This window comes from Talpa occidentalis, unplaced genomic scaffold (genome assembly GCF_014898055.3).
Source record: "Talpa occidentalis isolate TD23 unplaced genomic scaffold, MPIMG_talOcc4v2.1 talOcc4.14, whole genome shotgun sequence".
Lineage (NCBI taxonomy): Eukaryota > Metazoa > Chordata > Mammalia > Eulipotyphla > Talpidae > Talpa > Talpa occidentalis.
In genome coordinates, this window is record NW_023601433.1 from 44,080,925 (window position 1) to 44,104,015 (window position 23,091).

At 39.1% G+C, this 23,091-nt stretch overlaps 1 protein-coding gene across 1 annotated transcript in view; it reads left to right on the plus strand.

Annotated features, from left to right (window-relative positions):
• PCNX2 (pecanex 2) overlaps positions 1-23,091 on the plus strand; it is a 243,488-nt gene that overhangs the window by 114,812 nt on the left and 105,585 nt on the right. Inside the window, exons 19-21 of the mRNA XM_037510412.2 lie at positions 44-194; positions 18,463-18,604; positions 22,271-22,448. Of these exons, the coding sequence (XP_037366309.1) occupies positions 44-194; positions 18,463-18,604; positions 22,271-22,448 (471 nt within the window). The remainder of the gene's footprint in view (positions 1-43; positions 195-18,462; positions 18,605-22,270; positions 22,449-23,091) is intronic.

Sequence of the window (23,091 nt, forward strand, 5' to 3'; positions counted from 1 at the left end):
CCTTGTAAGCTACATAATGAGATTTTGCCCTCTTTTATCGCAGCCATTTCTCAGCATCGTGCTGTTTGCCCTGGCCGGCACTGTGGGCTTTGTAACCCATTACCTGCTCCCTCAGCTCCGCAAGCACCATCCGTGGATGTGGATTTCACACCCTGTTCTTAAAAACAAAGAGTATCAGCAGCGGGAAGTGAGAGGTTAGTAATAGATCCCTTCTCAACATTGTCATGATCACCCTATTTTGCACTGGAGAGTTCCCAGCCTTGTGAATGGGCTCGAAGCCACAGACTGTGCTTAAAATGGTCACACTGGTAAATGTCACGTTATGTATATTTAATCAAAATTTTTAAAAAGAGAGTGCACACCTGGAATATATAGCTTATAGTATTGTTTCCTGAACAAGAAAGAGAAATGAATTATAGTATGTTTTATAAAACTATTAATTGGCTATTAGTATTGAGAAAAATTAAGACATAAAATTATAACATTAATACCTAAAGATTTTGCTGTTCCCGTTCAAGTTGATTGGGGATCAGGAAAAGCATCACTTCGTTAGCGGGCAAACTGAGGGGCACTCTCAGACCACTGCCTGCTCTAAATGTGTTCTGCCATCCGCTGCATAAAAGCAAAACATACTCCTACTGCCTAAGACTTTCAATAGAACAGAACTTTACTAGAATTAGTGTGCAATAGAGAGAAGAGAACATAGGTAAAATTGTTTCCAATCAAACACCTAGAGCTACCCATCCCCTTGTGAGTAAATGTCTGGCCACACAAGGCTGGCCCAAAGCATGGCTGCGCACGCCTGAAAGCTTGCCCTAAGGCACCTTCTAAGGCACCTTCTGATGGGGACCCATAGGAAAGGAGCAAAAGGGGCCAGGTGAGTCTGGGAGGAAAAGAGCAAAATCAAAATCTGGGGCCTCCCTGGTGGCGCAAGGGGTTAAGACCTACCACTATGAAGCTATCCGCAGCCACTGCAGCGAGGGTCCAATCCCTGGCCAGGGAGCAACCCACATAGCACGCAGACCTCTCCTGTCTTAACTGCTGCTCCTCTCAGCAACGTATTTCGGTAATTCTGCCTGTTCTGCTCCCCACTGTTTCTGGTGAATCCTCTCATCTCCCCCCACACATCTGGTCTGTACCCCAGTTCTTATATGCATAAATAAGTAAATCTTTTTAAAAAATAAAGTAGAATCATCTAGATATTTTAGACCATGGTCTTTTCAATGCAAAGGAAGGTGAGCATGCTTGAAAGTTGACTTCTCTGTGACAGGGAAGGGAACAGACAATACAGCCCTGGAGCTCTGTCCTGTGGGGAGGCCAGGAGTTGTTCACACTTGTTAGCACAGTTTCAAGCAGAGGCTCTGGATGTTTCTCACTTGCCTACATTAGCTGTTTATAAGCCACCTGAAATGTAGCCAAAAGTGATAGATTTGACAGATTAGGCTTATAATGAAAAACAGATTGCATTTCAAAATTGTATTGGGAGGAAAATCCAAATGTCTAATATATGTTGGCATGAGTTCATTGAAGACCTCTTTTCCTGTTCATTTGGTATCACCCATGCCTCCTCTTCTTGGCCTTTTGCTTTTAGGTATTAATTCTTCATTTCTTCTATTAGCAGCAAACCATGCACAGGCATCTCAGGTCACTTACATAACTTTTGAGAAAATTATGCTTAAATTATTATGCTCAAATTATTTTTCTCATAGAGTCATAAAATAGTGTAACTAGAAAAGAAGGGAGACAGAGCAGGGCTAGCAAGACTGTAGCATTCCACTGTAAAAAAAGTCTGCCCTGTGGCAGACTTTTCTGGGAGCAATCCGAAAACTGAGCCAGTGGCAGACATTGCTAATCGATTTGAATTGGCCAGTAAGATGAGTCATAGGGGCTGTCCCTGTCTTTGAGTTTATATAATTCTATTCCACCATTTTACAGAGGAGGAAACTGAAGCCAAAGAAGTCAAGAGGTGGAACTTGGGTCTCATCAAATTTGTGGGCAGTGAGTGACTAGAACCCAGGCCACTATCTACGTAGCTTTCGGTCAAGTGGGGAGATTGTGTTCAATTTGAATGAGTTTCTGACTGTTTTTGTAAGCACCTTTACCCATAAAAATCCCATCCCCGCAATAGGTCTCAGAAAGTCTGACATGCCATAATCAATACTAACTCTACAGAACGTTAGTCGCTAGTCTGAAACATACTCCCTATAGTAAATTCTGGACATTCCTGTGGTTTCTTAAACACACTACATTCTCTCACTGCCCTCTCCTTGCTTTTCCTTTGGGAAGTGTTTCCTCAAGCTTCAACAGACTCAAGCCATAGGATTCATCTTTTAGGTCACTGTTAGAAAATCATTTCCTCAGCAATCCTTCTATGACCTCCTAGACCAGACTGATGTCCCAGTTGCTCCCTAACCCTCCACTTCCATAACATTCTGTAAAGTGATGTTGAGCATCTTGTCTGCTTGCTCATGCTGGCCCTCCACTGCTTACTCTGGTGCCCATCACAGAGGTATGTTTATTTAACTGCATTTAATTTAAATATCATCAGCCTTATGTTTCCTGGAACAAATTTAAAACTTAGTGCACCTACCTTCTTTCAGGTTACCTTCCTTCTGTACAACTCTGATAGGTATTTTTACTTGCTAAGTGAAAACACTTGGATGTGCAAAATTAATTCTGATAGAAAATTTAGATTATGATGAAATGGGTCTGTGTTATCACTCAAGTTACAGACTCAAATTAAAACATAGTTTAGCCAGCTCAGTTCTTTACCTTTGAGACTAATTTAAGTATATATTCTCCCTTCCCATCCCACACCAACAAGGTGTTTCACCCATATTTGAACTAAAAGAATAAAACCCCATCACTTATGCTGCATACAGTTCAGAAGTCAAATGAATCAGGACTATTGGTGTGGGCAGTATTAAGTTATGTTTATGGGAATGCATGAAGTTGCTCTTTTTGTTTTGCTGTTTCCACCAATCTACGTGAATCATGCTGACAATAATAGAGTGGACATCATTACAAGTGGCGCCGTGTCAGTCAGGCAGGGAACATTTAAGACTTAATAGTCAAGGAGCACTGATTTCTACAGAGTAAAACAAATCTGTTGTCCTGAATTATGATCATGATTCTATACCAATGACTGTGTTGACTCACCTCTGTTGCAAATGAGTAAGAAGTTGAGTCTGTTTGAAAAGTTGTTTTACATAGGAATTTTCCAAATTATGTTTTATCTAAGAACTTTCCTAATTATGTCAATTTGAAAGAGGATAATAGAGTTGGGTCACATTTTCACATGGTCCTCCAAGGAGAAATTTCCATAATTATCTAATTCTTAGATCTTAAGAATTTAAGAAAACTTGAGATGATCTGATTTTATGACCATATTAGAGAGATTGTTTTAATGGTATTAAAATAAATTGAGATATAGAATAAATGTATTATTGGCATTCATTTGTTTACATATTTATTCACTCAGAATAAATATGTTTATGAATGTATTATAAAACTATGTTTATGAATGTATTATTCATTTAAAAATCATTATTGAGCTCCTATCTGATGCCAAGCCAGTGAGCCAGTGAGATGGGATGACTAAGGTATAGTTTTTATCATCAAAGAGTTTCTGACCTACTAAACAAATTTATGGCTATGCAGGAATGAAAGAACCGGGATTGCTACATACACAGTGATATGGGATCTGCACTCTGTTAGCATTATAGGAAATATAAAGAAGCAGAAAGAAGACTCAGACCTTAAATAAGAAGCTTCCGATTAATTGCATGTTTACTAGTGAAATTTTCCAACTGGTTGAATATACATATAAAATGGAAAACATATGGGGTTGTGGAATTTAATGTTGAAGTAATGTCTAGCTCAATATTGGTTGAATAAGCAAATGAATGATTAGTGTTTTATAAATTCACTGAAGGAAGAGTTCCCTGTTGCCAGAAAAAGCTCTTTGAGGTAAAGGCTTGTTGAGAGGACTCAAGAGTGTATAGTGTAGAGTGAGATTCTTGAAAACAGGTTCATCACTGTTGAAAAGCTTAAGCTATCATTTTTGGATGTATATAAATTAATACAAAACTATAGAAATTATTAAAAATTGTTTTGTTTTAAATTTATTGAAAATCTCATTTAAATTAATTTAAAAATTTGCTAAACCCATTCATTAATGAGTCCTGAATTGGTAATTCTTACACAAGATTTCCTTTGTCTTTTAGCAAATCTTGCCTGTTGATTTGTAGATAGACTTGTTTCTGCATGTGAGAAATGTGATTCTGAAATAGTGCTTTTTCTAATGTAGTTTTTATTTGTATTGTAGTGTTAAAAATCAAGATGTAATGAAAAGCAGCAGACCCATGACAACTTTCCCCATTTCTGATTTCCCTCTGTCCAAAAAAATCCCTTCTACTCATTAGGTATTTCTTCTGGTTTTTACAACTTTTCTAAATAAAAAGCATGTTCTGCCATTTGTTGATATTTCGGATTGATTCATCTACTCACTTCCTGTTATGAAAAATAGGTTTTTATCTTTCTTGTTTCTCTCATTCATTAACATTTTCCCTTTCTTCTTCCTTCTAATATTTTTGAAATTTTTTTATTGAACACAAACTCAGTTTTGTTCTTTTTATACTATTAAGTCTAATTGTGGCTCACTTCTAGCCTGGTAGTATAGCCTGATGCATTTCCTTTCTGGCTCAGATTACTGTTTTTGCATTTGGTAGCCTCTCTAACAGTTATGTAAAAATCTCTTTGTTCAGTTTTCCATACAGCACACCTGTCAGAATATCTTTTAGTTCCATTTTCTCCTGGGCTTTTCCTGGCACCTGTTCCAATTGTTCCTTCTTCTTTTTATGAAGAATTTTCTCCAGTCATTCAGGGCAAGGGTGTGTTGGAAGGAAACTTCTGAGACTTTGCCACCTCAAAGGCTTTCATTCTTCCTTGCACTTAATGGATAGTTTGTTGCCTGCTGGCATGGAAACACTTTTCTCTCATTCTAAGGTAGTGTTCCATTTTCTTTCAGCTTCCACTACTGCTGCTATTGAGACATTGGATGTCTTTTAGACCCCTGGTTTTTTATATGTGCCCAGGTTTGTCCAATACGAAGCTTTTGGAAAGTTTAGGAGAGTAATTAGGGGTATGGTCCAAGAATGAGCTTTGGAATGAGACAAGGCGGATTCAACTCTGGTTCTGTCACATGCTATTTATGATTAACTATTGTGGTTCAGTTTACTCATCTGTAATTGGGGGTGCCTACAGCAAAATTTGTTGGGGAGATGAAATGAATATGAGAATAATGTAGCACATTTGGCCTAGTCCTTGACATGCAGAATTCACTCAATAATGGACCTTCCTCTTCTTTTTCATCACGGTTCTGAAATTCAATCATTATGCTTCTTGCACTGTGTCTCACTTTGCCCTTATGTTAGGCTGATGGTTGCCTTTTATTATATGGACATACATGTCCTACAATTTTGACGTTTTTGTCAACAAGTGACAGTACTACTTGAATAACTTAGTTCAAGAATTTCTGTGGTGATTAAATCTAGCCTGATTAACATATAAAAATCCTTTGATATGTATATGGCCCCCCATAAGAGAATACAGCATGGCAGGCACTGTGTAATTTCAGAACATAGACATTGCTGGAAAGGTCTCATATTTGTTTGTGATGAGGAGAGGCCATAATCTTGGGGACAAGAATATATTCCTGTTAGTGCATACACTGAGGGACAACTAGGGACCCCCAAACTATACTCTAAAGGGGTCTGGCCATACATGTGCACAAAGACAAAGCTGACTTTTATTGTAAAAGAACTTTAATAAGAATAGTGTACATAGAGAGGAACGGAAAATAGTTTACCAATAAAACACCCAAAGTTACCCAACCTCTTGTGGGTAAATGCCCAGCCACACAGGGTTGGCCTGAAGCAGCATCACCAATGGCTGAAAGCCTGCCACAAGTCTGAGGTACCTTCTGGTGGGGAACCATAGGAAGGGTGCAAAAAGGGCCAGGCAAGTCTAGAAGGAAAAGAGCAAAATCAAAGTCCAAATCAAAGTCACTGCTGCTATTGCCAGCCTCCCCACATGGCTCTCATTCATGCTCTTTTTCAAGTGTCACCACGTCTCTCCTTCAAGCCCCCCAAGTCCCTGGTGCAAGTACAAAGCCCAGAAGCAAGTGCATCTGTCTTCTCCCCTCTTTCCCTGAGCCCACCAGCCTTCCATGTAGCTTCCACTGGCCGCTCAGCTCTGCCCCCTGGTTCCCAGTAGCTAGTCCAAGCGGCTGCATGTAAATGGGGACAGGGAACACGGAACCTCCCCCTTTTACAGAAATGCCTGTTGCAGTCCCTGTCTCCCTTTCCCTTCTCACCCCCACATAAAAAGATGCTAGTATCAGGAGCTAGAGATCTGCAAAACCCGTCAAAGCATCTTTAATTCAAAGTGACTATAATGGTTCAAGCATGGGTGGAACCAGTGGTCATTGGGTTAGTCTCATTTGCTGTGCTGCTTCTATAGGAAAGGTCATTCCAAATGCCAAGGAAGTGGCTGAGAGCAGATGTGTCGGAAAATAGCCTGTCAGCTGGAAGCCTGCCTTATTAAGTTTCCCCTCTGTTGTGATTTTTTCTATGCATGTTCTCTTGCTATCCTTTTCTTTCCCTCCCAGGCATTGCACACACTGACTGATGTTCTCCTAGTCTACTGGGAAGCCTATGTCAGTCTCCATAAGAGGGGGCAACAGGGGATTGGCAGCGAGACCAGGTTCACACTATAGCAGGAAAAAGGAAAAACGGAATACGGTTACCTCTGCTGGAAGAGGAGGGAAGCCTGGGCAGTCTCAAGTGAACCCCAGCCAGCATCCAGAGGATGAGGGCACATGGACCGTGCTCTGTGGTTAGCTGTCAGCCCCAGGCCCCAGCTCTCCAAAACCACAGGGCATTCACCCTATTGTCCACTGCTCCTGGACTTCTGAGAAATCCAAATGATGCAGAAATAAACTGAATTGCCAGTAATTGGAGTAATATAGAATAAAATGAGCACTAAAAATCAGGAAGTGTTAGTAAGCAGTATATGCTGTGGGCCACAGCAGCAGCTTTGCCCTGAGGCACAGGAAGGACCAAAGGAGGCTTTGGGAGAATGAAGTCACTTGTCTGACACTGCAGGTGAGGTCAGTGTGCTGGGTCCTGACTCAACCTGCAGGATGTACATCTGTGCGATCTTAGCTGATGTAGCTCAACCCCCTGACGACGATACAGTGGGTAATACATGGAAATGACTGTCAAAAAATAGAAGTGGTGTTTTCAAGTAATCTTGCAATCTAAATAACATACAAATCACGCTTTATTTGGGGGAAGAAGACTGATTTGTAAATTTGACTTTTACTGAGCACCTGCTGTGTCAAGGCTCCACGCTAGGAAGAGAGAGAATGCAGAAGTGTGTAAGCGCATGCTCCATGTTCTGGTGACATGACTGTCCTAACAAGGAGGATCTTCCTTTGTGGCCACGGCAGGGCCATCTCAAAGTTTCTACAAACCTCCTTCATGTGGAAAATGCACAAATGAGTCTACTAGGGCGTTCAGTTTTAAATACTCCGGCTTGCTATTAATTGAAGACCTTTCTATCAAGAGGAAGAAGCCCATTAATGCACTGATTCTCCCAAGATGTTCTCCATCCCTTTGAGGAAATGTGAAGGATACATTTTTATTCCCACTGAATTAATGAAACAATCAGTGGGATGGTTTGGAGAAAATGAGCTAAACATTTTTTAAAATGGAGTCCGATTTTCTTTATACCAAATGAAATTCCAAATGGATTAAAGATTTAATTTTTTTTAAAGGAAGTGAAAGAAAAAGAAAGAACAAGAATAGCACTGCAAGAAAATATAGGTCAAGTTATATAATCCACGTTGGGGAAGAGAAAAAGAATTTTCTAAGCAGGACCCAAAGTCAAAAACCACTAAGTAAATAACTAAATTTTATTCCTTGAAAAAGGTAAACTTTCATATCCTGATTTCTTTTTTAAATTTCTTTTTAAATATTTTTTATTTTGTATGTTTTTTACATCATTTTTCATTTTTGCACAATGTATGCATTTTCATCTTGGTTATAGTCCCCATACAATTCCCACCTCCCCTTGTTTTGATCCTACTCCCTCTCTCCCCCCTCATAGTGTGTCTCTAGTTTATAGTTGCTTGTTGATTTTGATTTTTACTTTATTAGAATTAGGTTTTTTTCTTAGTCCCTTATTTAGGTTTTCTAAATTCCTGCTGTGAGACCATCCGATATTTTTCTTTTTCTTTCTGGCTTATTTCGCTGAGCATGATCCCTTCCAGCGCCATCCATGTTGCTGCAAATGGCATGTGTTTATCTTTTTTGAATGCTGAGTAATATTCCATGGTGTATATATACCACATCTTCTTGATCCAGTCATCTATTTTTGGGCATTTGGGTTGTTTGCATAGCTTAGCTATTGTAAAGAGCTGAGGAGATGCACCAAAAACAAAGTAAATAATCCAGTCAAAAAATGGGCAGAAGAGCTGAAGAGAAACTTCTCCAAAGAGGAAATGCATATCCTGATTTCTTAATGCTACTCTTCACCAACTTCTTTTTTTAAAAAAAATATTTATTTATGCATACAAGAGCTGGGGTACAGGCCAGAGATGTGGGAGTTGAGAGGATCCACCAGAGACAGAGTGGGGAACAGAACAGGCAGACCGACTGAAATACACTGCTGAGGGGAGCAGCGGGCAAGTCAGGAGGGGTCTGTGCCATGTGGGTTGCTCCCTGGCAGGCCAGGGATCAAGCTTGTGCTGCAGAGGCTGCAGATTGCTTCATAATGTGGTGCTTAACCCCTTGTGCCACCAGGGAGGCCCCACCAACTTCTTTTTCTATGAGAGGTTCACACTGATGTTGAATCTGATAACATTTATTAATTCATTCAGAAATATTTATAGAACACCTAACTTGAAGGTGCAGGATATTGGGGAAGCACTGAGGAGCAAATGGCTTACTTGGTGAGAAAGGGGTTGATTTGGCTGAGAGTGAACCCCAGGTCCCTGTACTGCAGCAGTGCCTCATCATGGAAGCCCCAGACTTTGTTTTGCCTGGTGTCTACTTCAGTTAATTTAATTTTCAATCGGTTAATCAGTGACATTGACTGACTCTACCAAGTGGCAACTATGGACAGGGTGTGGAGCTAAATTATGACTGTGATACAGAAAGACAGTCCTGGACCTCTAGCTGCAGTGGAGAGATGAACACCCATCACACAGGTGAATATACATATTCAGCATTTGAAGTCCAGTGCAGAAAAAGCATAACTAACTAACTAACTAACTAACTAAATAAATAAATAAATCTTTTAAAAAAAAGATTTAAATTGGACACAATTGTCTTCCTAAAGATAAAATAACCTAAGAATTTTTGATTAACTTTTAATTATTGAGAGGACTTATTTTTGTAACAGAAGCAATCTAAAATAGGGAGAATAAGGGAGTCTTGATTTGGACTTAAAGGGGGAGAGAATGACTTCTTTGAGAAAGTGACATTTATTTATTTATTTATTACTTTTTTTAAAATTTTTTTTATTTTTATAGTCCCCATACAATTATAACCCCCTTATTTTGACCCCAATCCCTCCTTTCCCTGCCCCCCAACCCCCATAGAGTGTCTCTGGTTCATAGTTGTTTGTTGATTTTGATATTTTCTTTCTTATAGTTATTCTTTTTCCTGGTCCCTTATTTAAGTTTTCTAGATTCCTACTATGAGTGAGACCATCCGGTATTTTTCTTTCTCTTTCTGGCTTATTTCGCTGAGCATGATCCCTTCCAGCGCCATCCATGTTGCTGCAAATTGCATGTGTTTATCTTTTTTGAATGCTGAGTAATATTCCATGGTGTATATGTACCACATCTTCTTGATCCAGTCATCTATTTTTGGGCATTTGGGTTGTTTCCAAAGCTTAGCTATTGTAAACTGTGCTGCTGTAAACATAAGGGTGCAGGTGCTCTTTGGAATTGATGTTTCTGTGTCCTTTGGGTAAATACCTAGGAGTGGAATTGCATTTTAAAAGAACAGGGTTTTTAGGAAAATGAAAAAGAAAAAGAGATGCTGTGTAATCATAAGTGGGCAGGACAGCTGCCACTGCTGCTTTACAAAGGTGAAAGGTTGGTGAAATGCAAAGAGAGTGACATTTAAATTGAAGTCTGGAGGATAAAGAGAGGGTAGGCCCTCAAATTGGAGGGAGAGGATCCCAGGCATCAGAAGGCCCCATTGGCACACCCTGGGAATGTGTGCCATCTTACTGGGAATGGAATGGGCAGCCCTTGTCTGTCTCCACGGAATTATAGGACTTAGAGCCACAGAGTGATCAGATTTGCTTTGCATTTAAGAATGATTCCTTACTCTGAATTCATGTTACTGGTTTTGGAATTGAAGTCAGTTTCTGGAGAGTAAACCATGACGTTTACATGATACTGCTAAGCCTTTTGCAATCTGAGATTTGGCCCAATAAGAAAAATGAGAGTGAAAAAATTGCTCAGTGTGAAGAACAGTGTCTGTAATAAGGAAACACTACAGCCTGGATGTGGCAATTCCATTCTGCAGGGTTCTCTGCTTCAGAAGCAGCAGAGTGACTAGTGGAGTCGAGCTGCCCCCTAATTGAAATGCTTGTAAACATGTCTGGCCCCTATAAAACAGGATGACTGGTGTTCTTGAAGCTGAAATCATAATTTAAGATTTAAATTGGAGGGGCCTCCCCGGTGGTGTAGTGGTTGAGCGCTGGATTGCGAAGCTGCCTGCAACCTCTGTAGCACCAGTTCGATCCCCGGCTGCTCCCCGGCCACCGGAGGAGGGTCCCACATGGCGCGCAGACCTCTCCTGCCGCCCGCTGCTCCCCCCAGCAGTGTACTTCAGTCCTTCTGCCCGCTCTGCTCCCTGCTCTGGCTCTGGTGAATTCTCTCACCCTCCCGGCTTCTGACTGTACCCAGTGCTTATATAAATAAATAAATAAATAAATAAATAAATAAATCTTTAAAAAAAAAAAAGATTTAAATTGGACACAATTGTCTTCCTAAAGATAAAAACATCCTGAGAATTTTTGATTAACTTTTAATTATTGAGAGGACTTATTTTAGTAACAGAAGCAATCTAAATAAAATACTACCTGAAAAGCCTTGGAGAAAATTTAAAGTGTTCAGTGGAAATAAGTCATATACAAACTTGTAAATGGCAGAGATAGTTTGCATTCTTTTTCTCAAAGGCCTAATATTCCAGGGAAAACAGAAATCATAATGCTAATGTAACGTCTTTTTATGGTCTCTTTGCATATTCAGGATATTGTAGAAAGGCAGTTATAAAATACCCTGGCAATGATTTTCTTTTAACTATCTTTGCATGAATTCTAAGGCAGTTTGGGGACTTAAGAAACATATATTATGTTATTGCATTTGTAAGCTTTCTTTTTTATTATCTTTTCATGGTCACCCCATAAGAAAGAATTAAGATTAGTCCTTTAGAATTCAGAACTCCAGATTTCTACTTTTGTTTTAACTTCCTTCTATATTATTATTCATCTTTGTATTTATTCTCTTATTTCCAAATATAAACATTCAGTAAAAATGCCGTTTATCTGTTAAATTTTCTAAAATGTAGAGGCTGAAGCTTTCCACTGGAATAAATTACCGATCCCTGACAAGGTTTCTGGAGATAGCTAAGGATTAAAGTGGAATCAACTTTCTGTCAATGTACAGGTTTAACAGTACCTGAGGTCAAAAGCTTGGAGGTAGTGGTCTTGGGGATTTTCTGTCATTTCTAGATATTTATGTTAAGTCCTTTTTAATATCCTTTCCTCCCCTCATTTGGCTAGATGCTATATTGAACACCAATGAGTAAAACTATGATATAGGACAATCTTTTACCTAAAATGTTTTTTGCTTAATATATAAAGTGGATACCTGTGTTTGCTGGTGTGTACAGATGGTATAAAATGCATTCGCTGTCCTCTCTCTAGAGATTCAGAATTAATCAGTGGAAGGCATGTGGGAGCTTCTATGTCACATTTTGATGTCAGTGACTGTCACTTTCATTTCCCTTGTAGCACACCGAGTAGTAAATTGGGACTGAATTATGCAGTATAGCCTCGCTTCCAGCTCAGTCTCTTTTGTGACTCTAACTAAGGAAGCTATTTTCTTTTTAAAATAAAGGTTTTTGTAACTTATGAATGAATTCATTTCTAGTTTCCTAGAAGTTCTTTTTATCCTTCAGAAGTCTGACATAGAACTTCTTTGTAGCTTTCATCTTGCTTTGCTTCTAACTAGAGACGTGGTTATTATCTTTGAAAGATGCAGGTCTTAACTGTTCATGTATGTCACTGTTGCCATATTGAATGTATGAACAATGAACACTCTGTTGCAAAGTTAGATAAAATGATGGTGCTTACAATCCAAGACTTCCTAGAGTTTAAAATATCTTGCCCCATCCTTAAAGGTACACCTGTGCTATAGTTTCAAAACACACACACACACACACACACACACGGATAATGAATTTTAAACTTATTGTTGATGATGAAGATGGAATTCAGTGATTTCTGTATTATTTGGAATTCATTGCTTTGTATGTGTCTGAGGTGGATTAACTGAAATTCCCATGGCAAACCCATATTTGTTATCATTGTTTGCACTAAAGCCTTGTAGATGGCAATAGGATTGTGTCCCTGCACTGGCATCAGCTTAATCTTCACTCACTGGAAAATATCATTTTCTGAATGTAAATGTGACAAGCATTTGAAAGTATAGTTCACACGCCCCCAGCCAAATGGTACCCAGATCACTCTACAATGACGAGCCACTCAGACTTTTTTTTCAAATTTAGATATTTTCCTAACAGCACTGAAGGATGAAGTTGGCTTATATTTCTTTGAATTTACATATTTTTGCAGGAACCTAGCTATGGTTGTCATGTTTCTCTGAATTGGTGATAAATGTTGATAGCACTTTGTAAATGTATTTTTATGTATATCCTGAATGGCATTTGATGTGACAGCCTCAATCTGACACTGTTGATCTCTATAAATTGAGAAATCAGAAAAAAAATAATTTGTATAGAAGGAAACCTAACTGTAACAGATTGTATTTTATGAAGGACTAAAACCAAAAATGTTGTCTAATGTGTTAGAGTCAGAAAGCTTTTTGTTTTGTAATCAAAAAAGTAAATTCAAGGGGCTGCTTTTTTGACTCCCCCTTTATTGAATTTAATTATTCAGAGTTACCACCACTGAAACCCATAAGACAATAAATTAACATTTACTGAACCCTGACTCCAGCCCATGCAATCTGCTAGGCAATTGACATTTTAAACTGATAACTGATTAAGACTAGTACCTACTCTTGACAAACTCACAATCTAGTGCCTGGCAGACACCTAGTGAGTACTTGGCAGCATCTAATGGCTGGTGGTTGGATTATGTTGAGAGTGTGGGGGACATTAGCCAATAAAAAGGAGTCCAGTTCTAAGATAATTTCATTAGTCTAGATAAGAAATGGTGTTGGGACTTGGACCAGGGGATCTGAAGCACAGAAAGAGAAATCTCATTGACTGTGGAAGAACTACTCTTCTTTGACTTGGCACTCATCAGTTATCTTTGAATATGCTATGTAATTACTTATTCATTATGCTGATTGTTTGTTGTCCCTATTAGAATGCAAGCTCCATCAGAGCAGAGATTTTTTTAATGTTCTGGGCATTAATTATCCAATGTGCCTAAAAATGTGTGTGGCACACTGTTGCTGTCCAGTTATGATTTATGGGTTGGATGAATGGTGAGCACCGTGGAAGAGTAGGTTTAAGTGAAAGAGTATAGAATGAAGGTCTTTGCTCAATGAACGTATGAGAAATTCAAGATATGTTGAAAAGTTAGTTGGATATACTGGTTTGGAGTCCAGAAAAGAGGTTATGGATGGAATTATAGTCTTGATAGCCAGCAGCTTATTGATTATATTTAAAGACCTGGAAATCCATGAAATCATGTAGGGACTTGCAAGGAGAAGGGAATAATTAACATGATTAAACACTGCTGGGAGGTTGAGTAAGATAAGATTAAGAATGACCACTGGGTGTAGTAAGGGGGAGGTCCGTAAGAAAGCAATTTCATTGAGCAATTGGGATTAGACTCTAATTGGAGTGGACTCAGCTGAGAAAGGGAAAGAAGTTGTGGAGAAAGTGAGTGTAGCCATAATTTTATTGCTAAATTGTTATAAGGGCATACAGAGAAATGGAGTGGTATCTGGAAAATACCCAACAATACCCAACATCAGGATGGAAATGAGTCAAGGGAGGTTTTTATTTTTTTTTTGATGGTAAGATATTATAGCATCTTTGTGTTGTGATGAGAATGAGCCAGTAAAGAGTGGAAAATAACTCTTTTGTTATGAAGGAGTAATGAAGGAGAGTGAGTGATAACTGCATGAGGAATGTCCTTAAATAGTAAAAAATAACGAGATTCAGGGCACAGGAATGGCAGGGTTAGGAAAGAGAGTTTATTTGACTAAATAACAACTATAAATTTTTAGACAAGGGATTGAGTATCTGAGCAGTGAAAATACACATCCAGGGAATAAGTAGATGGAATCCACACAATTTAGTCTTACATAGAGCAAGATCATCCAGAACAGTGGTTCTCAAACATGAACATGTGTCAGAATCACTTGTAGTGAAACAAGTTACTGGGCTGAACCCTAAGATTTCTGATGCGGCAGGTTCAGGATTAGACCTAAGAATCTGCATTTCTTCCAACTGCCCAGGAGATGCTGATAGCACTGGTATCTATTTCTCAAAGTATGGCTTAAGGGTCAGCAATGTTGGCATCACTTAGAAGTTTATTAGGAATGCAGGATGTCTACACTTTAGCAAGTGATTTATTTTCATATGGGAGTTTGAGAATCACAGATCTAGGACTGATTTTTTTTTTATCCCTGTCCCTGGTGATTCCAACATACAGCTATGATTGAGAAGAACTGACTTAGGATGACTTCAAGGTATACTGCCCATGTGACTCCGTGAGTGAATGTAAATGTCATGAAATAAATAATGCAGGAGGAAGAGCAGGTGATTAGAGCTGGACAGAGTTCAGTATTTGATTTGTACTTGAAGATTCTGTTGGGACATCAGATGAAGCTATTCAGTTGAGTATTTAGATCTAGCGGTCAGGCAAGAGATGGTAGAGGGATACTCCAATGTGAGTCTCATCAGCATGGAAGGAATAGTTACAGTCGTGGGTATGAAGAACATTAACTCGAGAAAGTAAGAAGAGCAGGAAAGAGGTCCACAGAAAGTAAGTAGCCAAGGGTAAGAGAAAAGGGGTTTGCAAAGGAAAAGGCAAGAGTAGTGTATGAGGTTTGAGCCTAAGCTGGAATTGGAAGGATAGAGATGCTAAGGGCTTTATTTATTTATTTTTATTTTTTATTATAGTGTTTTTTTTTTTAATTAGGGTAACATTGGTCTTCAACAGCATATTTGACTCAGAAATATAGGGTCCCACCTCTTCAGGTGTGTGTTACTATTCCTGCTCACCACCAAGGCCCCCATAGTCCTTCACCGTGTCCTTGGGTCCCTCCTCCACCCTTTTCCCCACTTCCCCTTTAGTAGGCTTAGTTTTACAGATTGCAAAGGTTTTTTTTTTTTTCTTTTTTTTTTGCTTTTGGTGTGATCTGACTCTCTTTCACTATAGTCCACATATGAGTGAAACCATACAGTATTTGGGCAGAGAGAACTTTTAAAAGAAGGGTTATGCTGTTCTTTTGGCCTCAAAAAGGTCTAGTAAGATAGCCTGAGGAGTGCTGGTTCTTTCTCAGAGTATCACAGGTGGCCTTGCCCTGCACAGTTCTGGGCAGGTGTAGCTACAACACCCAGAGGTTTATATTTTAGCAGTCAGTATGAGGCAGGGAACTGGGATTATCAGACATAGAAAACCTTTTCAAGAAGGTTGACTGTGCAAGAAAGGACATCATGAGCACTAGGATGACATGAGGTCAGTTTTCAATTTGGCAACATTTAAATCTTTTCACTTGCCATTAAGAATGTGCTATTGGTAAAGCAAAGGAATGACTATTGAACCAAGATGTCAGGAAAGATGGGACCCAGGGGACTGGACTGACTATGTGGATATAGTAGATAAATTTCAGTTGGAGGGATGGGAAGTTTAGGGAATTTGTGCCTAAGAGTCTCAATTTGCTCTAGGAAGCGGGGGTCAAAAATCACTTTCTTGGAGGAAATGAGGAGGGGATCCTGAAGATTTCTTTTCTTAATTTTCATATACTCCCCCCAAAAAACCCTTCAATATTTAAGTAAGATAGATCACATACCTGAATTGCATTGATGCTATATCAAAAGCTTCGTTCTTTACAAAGTAACCTATTTCAAAGTCTATACCAGAAAACATTACGCATTGACTATTAAAAATACCCAAGGTGGAATTCATACCCAAATACCTTACTTTTTTAAGATTTATTTAATTTGTTTTTTATGCATACAAAAACTGAGGTGTAGGTCAGTTGTGCAGGGGGTAAGAGGACTCACCAGAGACAGAATGGGAAGCAGACCAGGCGGATCTACTGAAATACACTGCTGAGGGGAGCAGTGGACGATAGAGGAGAGGTCTGCTGTGCCATGTGGGTTAGCTCCCTGGCCGGGGATTGAACTCATGCTGCAGTGGCTGGTGACAGCTTGATAGTACTGAGACTTTAACCCCTGTGCCACCAAGGAGGCCCCAACTTCTTTCTTTATTAAACTTAATTTTCCTCCATCTCTCTCTCTCTTGGTTCCATTTGTCACTAAAATTTCTTCTTCTTTTGATAATTTCTCATTGTATCTCTCTCTACTTAAGTTAATCATTGGGGTGTTTACTATTATTTCTCATGCCTTGAAGTCTTTTCCCTCTATCCAATCTCATCATTCCTATCTTATTCAAGTTAATTCTTTTTGAGTAAGATCTCTCAATGCCAAATTTCTTCTTATGTTTTAATCAAATGAAGATAGCTTTGTCTTCATGAGTTATAAAGACAACACATTCTTATATACAAAGGTAAGTTATACAAAGAAGAAAGTTAACTGTCAGTTCCCAGTGTTGTGTGTGGTATATGTGTGTGCTTGTGTTGCTTTCTGAGGCCTTTTATTTATTGTGGGATGAAGAATGTGAGAAATAGGTGATCTATATCTTAATCTTGAATGGACACCTGGAGAGACAGCCCATTTGATGTCCCTGTCTTGTCATTCTGCATGGTCATGTGACCTTTCTCTTTGATGAGTTGGCTTATTGTGATATAAACCATGTAAATCTTCATGGCGCTCTTGTTTTTTTAATTATAGATTATTGGAGAATAGATTTTTTTATTATAGATTGTTGAAGAATATGACTCCAGAGGTGTGATGGTCACCTTCCCCCTGTGCAGAGTTAGAGACTTTGAAACTTGCTATGGAGAGACTAGCATCTTCACCTAATCTGGGGCCCAAGGCACTAACCAATGGAGAGATTGGCTGGGAAAGAGATGGTCAACCCTGACCCTGAACCTGCTGCACCCTCCTCACATAAGTGAGAAACAGGAGGGTTCAGACTGTTGTGCCACACACCTGAGGCAGGGAAATGCGATGCTTTCCCCACTGAACTTCTCTCCAGAGAGAAAATTAGTAAGAGAGGGGTGAGGGGTACTTACAATCCACATCATCCATGATGGGGTGAGGAACAGTGGGAAAGAGATACCAGTTTCCTAGTAGCAGACTCAGATAGAGGAACGGGCAGGACATCAAAACTGAGACTCAGAAAGATGAAGTTAATAGTTCACAATCACTACTAGTTGGGAGAGTCTGAATGTAAACTCTCATCAACCTGACTTACATCCTTTGTTAGCTCTTATGGGAATAGGCCTCACCCTCGGGGCTTCCTTAGGTGGGAAGGCCCACAAGAATGTAATACATTCATACAAATAGGGACTTGCGATCAACCTCCTCTTATTTGTATATGTTGCTCAAATTTTGAATGTGGATTTAAATACCAAAAGGGGGAGAGGAGAGCCCCGAAACTAGCCTCAACTTCAGAAGTGACTCCAACCTTACAAAGAGATGGATCCATGAGAGTTTCTTCATCCTTCACTTTCCTTGGGCCTTACACTGAGATGCTTGACATTTTTGTGACTACCTCATTTCATTGGTAATAACTAGATGTGAAAAAAATCAATTGACTTAAAATATTGGGATACAGGCCTATGTTGGTGAATATTTTTTATGAACTATGTAAAAGGCAAAGCCAAGAACTGCTACCTGGAAAGAAAATTGGTAGATCGTGTCTAGTATCTAGAGTTCTGAATCATCACCTTTTGAGTTAAAGGATATTATTTATTGTTACATGCACTGAAAGAAAAATAATTTGATCAGCAGCTGTCCTAAGCAGTTTTTGTGTTTATTTCAGATGTCGCCCATTTAATGTGGTTTGAAAGACTCTACGTTTGGCTTCAGTGTTTTGAAAAATATCTCTTGTACCCAGCAATAATTTTGAATGCCCTCACTATTGATGCATTTTCAATAAGCAATTACCGGAGACTTGGTACCCAGTAAGTAGATACGGGTTTTATTTTCATAATGATTTGCATCAGAGTGTTTCAAATTTTAGCAACTCTTCTTTAAACAGACTACAGCAGAAGCCAACTCATGTCTACCCACTAACCGCCATAGCACAGGAAGTCATGGTCTTTTACTCAAACTCTCTAGAGTCAGATGATTATCATAGAGTAACTGCAGTGCAAATGAAATTAGATTTGCTTCAAGTAATGTTGGGAATAGATGTCAGTAGATTTGAAAATCATCCTGCAAAAGCTTATTCACTGAGCCTTCATAAGGTGACAGAAGCACAGTGTGAGTCAGGGATTCCTGGAGTTTGTACCATCATGCTAAGAGCTTTATCAACTGCCTTATATAGTTTCATTTAGCAAATAATCTCATTCCGTACTTGAGGGAGGGGGGATTAATCACTGTCTTTACTTAATCTGCATTTATCAGGCAAAGACTCATAATTGAAAAAATGGAGCATAGAGACTCCATGCCGTCAAAATGGCCATGTTTTTGCAAAGCTTTAGCAAAGTATAGTTATTGGTTTCAAATGTTAAAATTAACTCAGATTTTGAAAATGGAAATCTACTTGATAATTTGTGGATTGGTCATTGTGACAAAAGGTTGCTTCTGGTCAAATAAGTTGTTAGAGTAGGAGGTTGTCAATAGTCTTTCCCAGATTTACTTATTAGTCATGTTGCTTAAAAATCACATGCCCAAGTCAACCATGATGGGTAATGTTGAGCATTTTAATCCCAGCCTGTCCCTCCCTTCATGGTGCTATGAGGACAATTAATAAATATTTGCCAGTGGCTGAACTAGCTAAGATAGAAAGAATTTGATTAGTTTGTTAGGCTTTAAATAGATTCACAAAACAGACATTAAGTGAAATGATCCTATAACTTTCCTGTCTTTATCAGACTCTGCTTTCTTTCAAGTCCTGATCTGTGTCAGGTCAGGGCAAAAAGGCCATGCCTTTTGTTATTTAAGATGCTAGAATTCCCACTCAGGGTTGAAAATCAGTCTCACTGAATGAAGAAGGCAGGCATGGGACTGCAGACCTCTTAGCAAGTATGAGTATATACAAGTCCAGACAATGACTCTCCATCTAGAACAGCGAGTGCTCCCCTAGTGACTGGTGTTTCTAGTCTGGTACAATCCTGGCTGACCTCTTGATGACATCCCAGAACAAGACAGATTCTTTAGAATTTGGGTTTACAATCAGAACCAATGTAGCAAAGAAGGTACCAGTACTGCTCTGTGGAGCTGAATAATTCATAGCGCTTCCTGTGCAAAAATTAGGCCCTAAGCTTGTAGGTTGAGGTCAAACAGTTCTAGCTGTTGGCCGAAGATGGATGCAAGGGTTGGGAGTCATTCAAAGTCAAATAAATAATTTGAAGAGATGTAATATTGTTCGCTAGCCCCTGTAATTTTTTCCATACACCAAAGTCGTAAAGTAACGTCTCACCTATGTACTGCCAAATATTCTCAACTCCCCAGATGACACAAAAATAATTACTTAGAGCCCAAAGCTGACAGTGTCTTTATGTTCTTGAGGAATCCATATGAACACTTATAAAATGTTCTCTCAAGATTTCAAGCACCCCACTAGACCAACTGTTTGCAAACAGGGCAGCATGAGATCCCATATCACCTAGAGGTCTGTTTCAAACTATATAAGCCTAACCCTCATCCTACCTTCTTTGAGAATCACTATCCCAACAATCGGATAAGTGCCTTAATGTCTGGCACTGTTTCTCCTTCAACTTCAACCCAAAGCTCTCGTAAATGTTAGAACTATGGATGGATGAATATGTGGTGGAAGATTGGTAAATGGAAGAGTGAATTGTGATGTCTTGTTAAGTATTTCTATTTTTTAGCCCCATCTGAATGGATGGTTTGTATCTGTCCCAGGCATTGTTTATTCATTCCTACCTGAGCCTTTATATAATCTTCAGCTAACCCTACATGGATCTATTAACATGAACATTAGTGTTGTATTGTTATAAAAGCCATAAACATCAATCCCTAAGATCTTCCATAGTCTCAACCAGTCATTGTTAATAAGCATAAAATAAATGCTGTCCATGTTAACCACAGTCACAGAAAACAGAAAGTTAAAGAGTTGACCGTCATGGAGATTTGGCCTGAAAAATCCAGAATATCTCATCTGAAAACCAAAATATTCTTAGTTTTGAGACACCCTGTCAATGGGGCTCCTCTAAGGGTTTTGTCTAGCCCACTGGGATTTTTGTGCTCTAGACTGTTGTCAGAGGCACTTGGAAAGTCTACTGGAAAAGGAAGGCGAGTTGTGGAGTAATATACAAGGACTTTGAGGACTTTGTTGAAGTTCCTTGGATGCATCCCCACTCTCCCCAAATCGCATGTAATCAAGGGCTCTCCTTTCTCAGAGGTCAATTCTGAGCTTATCCTATCGGGCCTTGTGCAAATGTCACCCCATTCATCCTAGAGCAGAGTGAAAACAATTGCACACCTAGTTCAGAAGGCTTATAAATACCAGGCTGATGCAAACGGTATTGCCAATACCAATACTGACTACAAAAATGACAAGTTTGTACCCGACAGATGCAAAGACTTCGGAAGCACTTTTTTTTTTTTCTTAAATATTGTTAGTTTTGCCCTCAACCTGGGAGAAGAGATTAATAATCCCCATGAGGGTCTGGGCTTAGGGCAATGGGACATGGACTGAGTTTTTCGTACTTAGCCAGAAAAAGGAAAGTTCTCTCTGTCTTTCAAGTGCAATCATTCCCTGCAAAGTGTTCCCACCTATCTTTGTTTTGTGTTCCCAAATAGGATGCTCTAACTGGGGGTAACATGGTTAAACTGTGCAAAGGCTTCCTTCAGAAAAGCAGACCCTCACGGAGGCACTTGCTTGCTCTGTCAGACTGCTCTGAGATGTCAGCTGCCTTCCCAGCTGAATGTAGGGGGCTTGGGCATTGTTGACCTCATCATCCAGTGGAACTGTGCACATACACATGTTCCCCACACAGGTAAATAATCTGACTCCCTAGCAAAGAATTCAGGAATTCAGCCCTCAAAGCAAAGTCCTGGTATGTCTTCACTGGTCTGTTTTGGTGAGCTCCTTAACTGAAAAATCCTATGCTATGGGGAAATAAAGGTGATATAATTTTCAACAGAAACAAAAGAGAGGCCAGAAAGCTTATGTTCACTGGAGAACAAATATGCCGGAAAACATTGGAAGTTAATATGTAAAAGTAAAATGACGTAGCCAGCTATTGCCTTTTCCCGTCTTTTCAGAATTTAGTAGTAACTATTATTAGGTCAAAGCTTCAGTAAGATTCTTTTATAACAAAAAGATATATCCTGGCAGATGTCAACAGGGACAGCATACTCACTGGTTAAATTTTCCATGGACCCTATGGTAGTCCTTCAGATAAGCCCCAGGGCAGCTTGGAAACTGAGTACTGAGTTTTAGTCCTAGCTCTGTCGCATAAGATTTTAGACAAATTGTTCAAAGTCTTGAGAGGCAGCTTACTTCTCTGTCAGGTGGGCAGAATAGCAGACCTACCCTCCTGCTTGCTTATGTCTGTGTCGGTAAACGATCAACCCTCAAAAAACATCAGCCCTTGTGTCCCATCTTGTTGTTTGCCTGCCCTCATTGATTTCTTCTTTGCTTTCATTTTCAATAGCTGGGATATCTTTCTGATGATCATCGCTGGCATGAAGCTGCTGCGGACCTCGTTCTGTAACCCAGTTCACCAGTACATTCACCTGAGCTTCACCGTGATCTTTTTCCACTTTGACTATAAAGATGCTTCGGAGAGTTTCTTACTGGATTTCTTCATGGTGTCCATTTTATTCAGCAAGGCAAGTTAATGAGCTATTTTCTTCATTTAAAACATTTGAAAGGTGCATTTCTTACCAAATGTTTTAAGGACTTTAAACGTTTTCTCTTAAAATATTTGTGGAAATTAAATTGAGTTACATATGCATGTTTTGTTCCTACTGCCATTTTAAAAGCATTCCACAAAGAATATAAATATGACATTTAGTTTCCAAAAGTCACTAATTAAAGTGAAAAAATTATTGGTGTTGCTTGAAATTATATAATCTTTGTCTCTCTTAATGGTCTCATTATAGAACTTCCCTAGTTCTCAAATGTTATAAATTAAATTAAATGTTAGTGATCAGACTAATTTTTTTCCCTTAACTAGCATTTTGCCTCTTGAGGTAAAATTTGAGAACTGATACCCATGAACTAAGTACCTTGAAGTATTTTATACCTTAGTTTGTTTCAAGCCAAGGCTTCATCTGTTATAAATTCATACATGGGCTATGAGAAATCCTCATTACAATTCAGACATTTATCAGGGATGGTATCTAATGCTTAACATAAGGGAGATGAAATTGTCCTCTGGAGACTCGCCTGAGTATATGTTGAGCACCTTACAAAGCTTAGGTTTGTAAACAGAAATGCAAGGAATTTGAAACAAGTCTTGCTGTCAAAGGC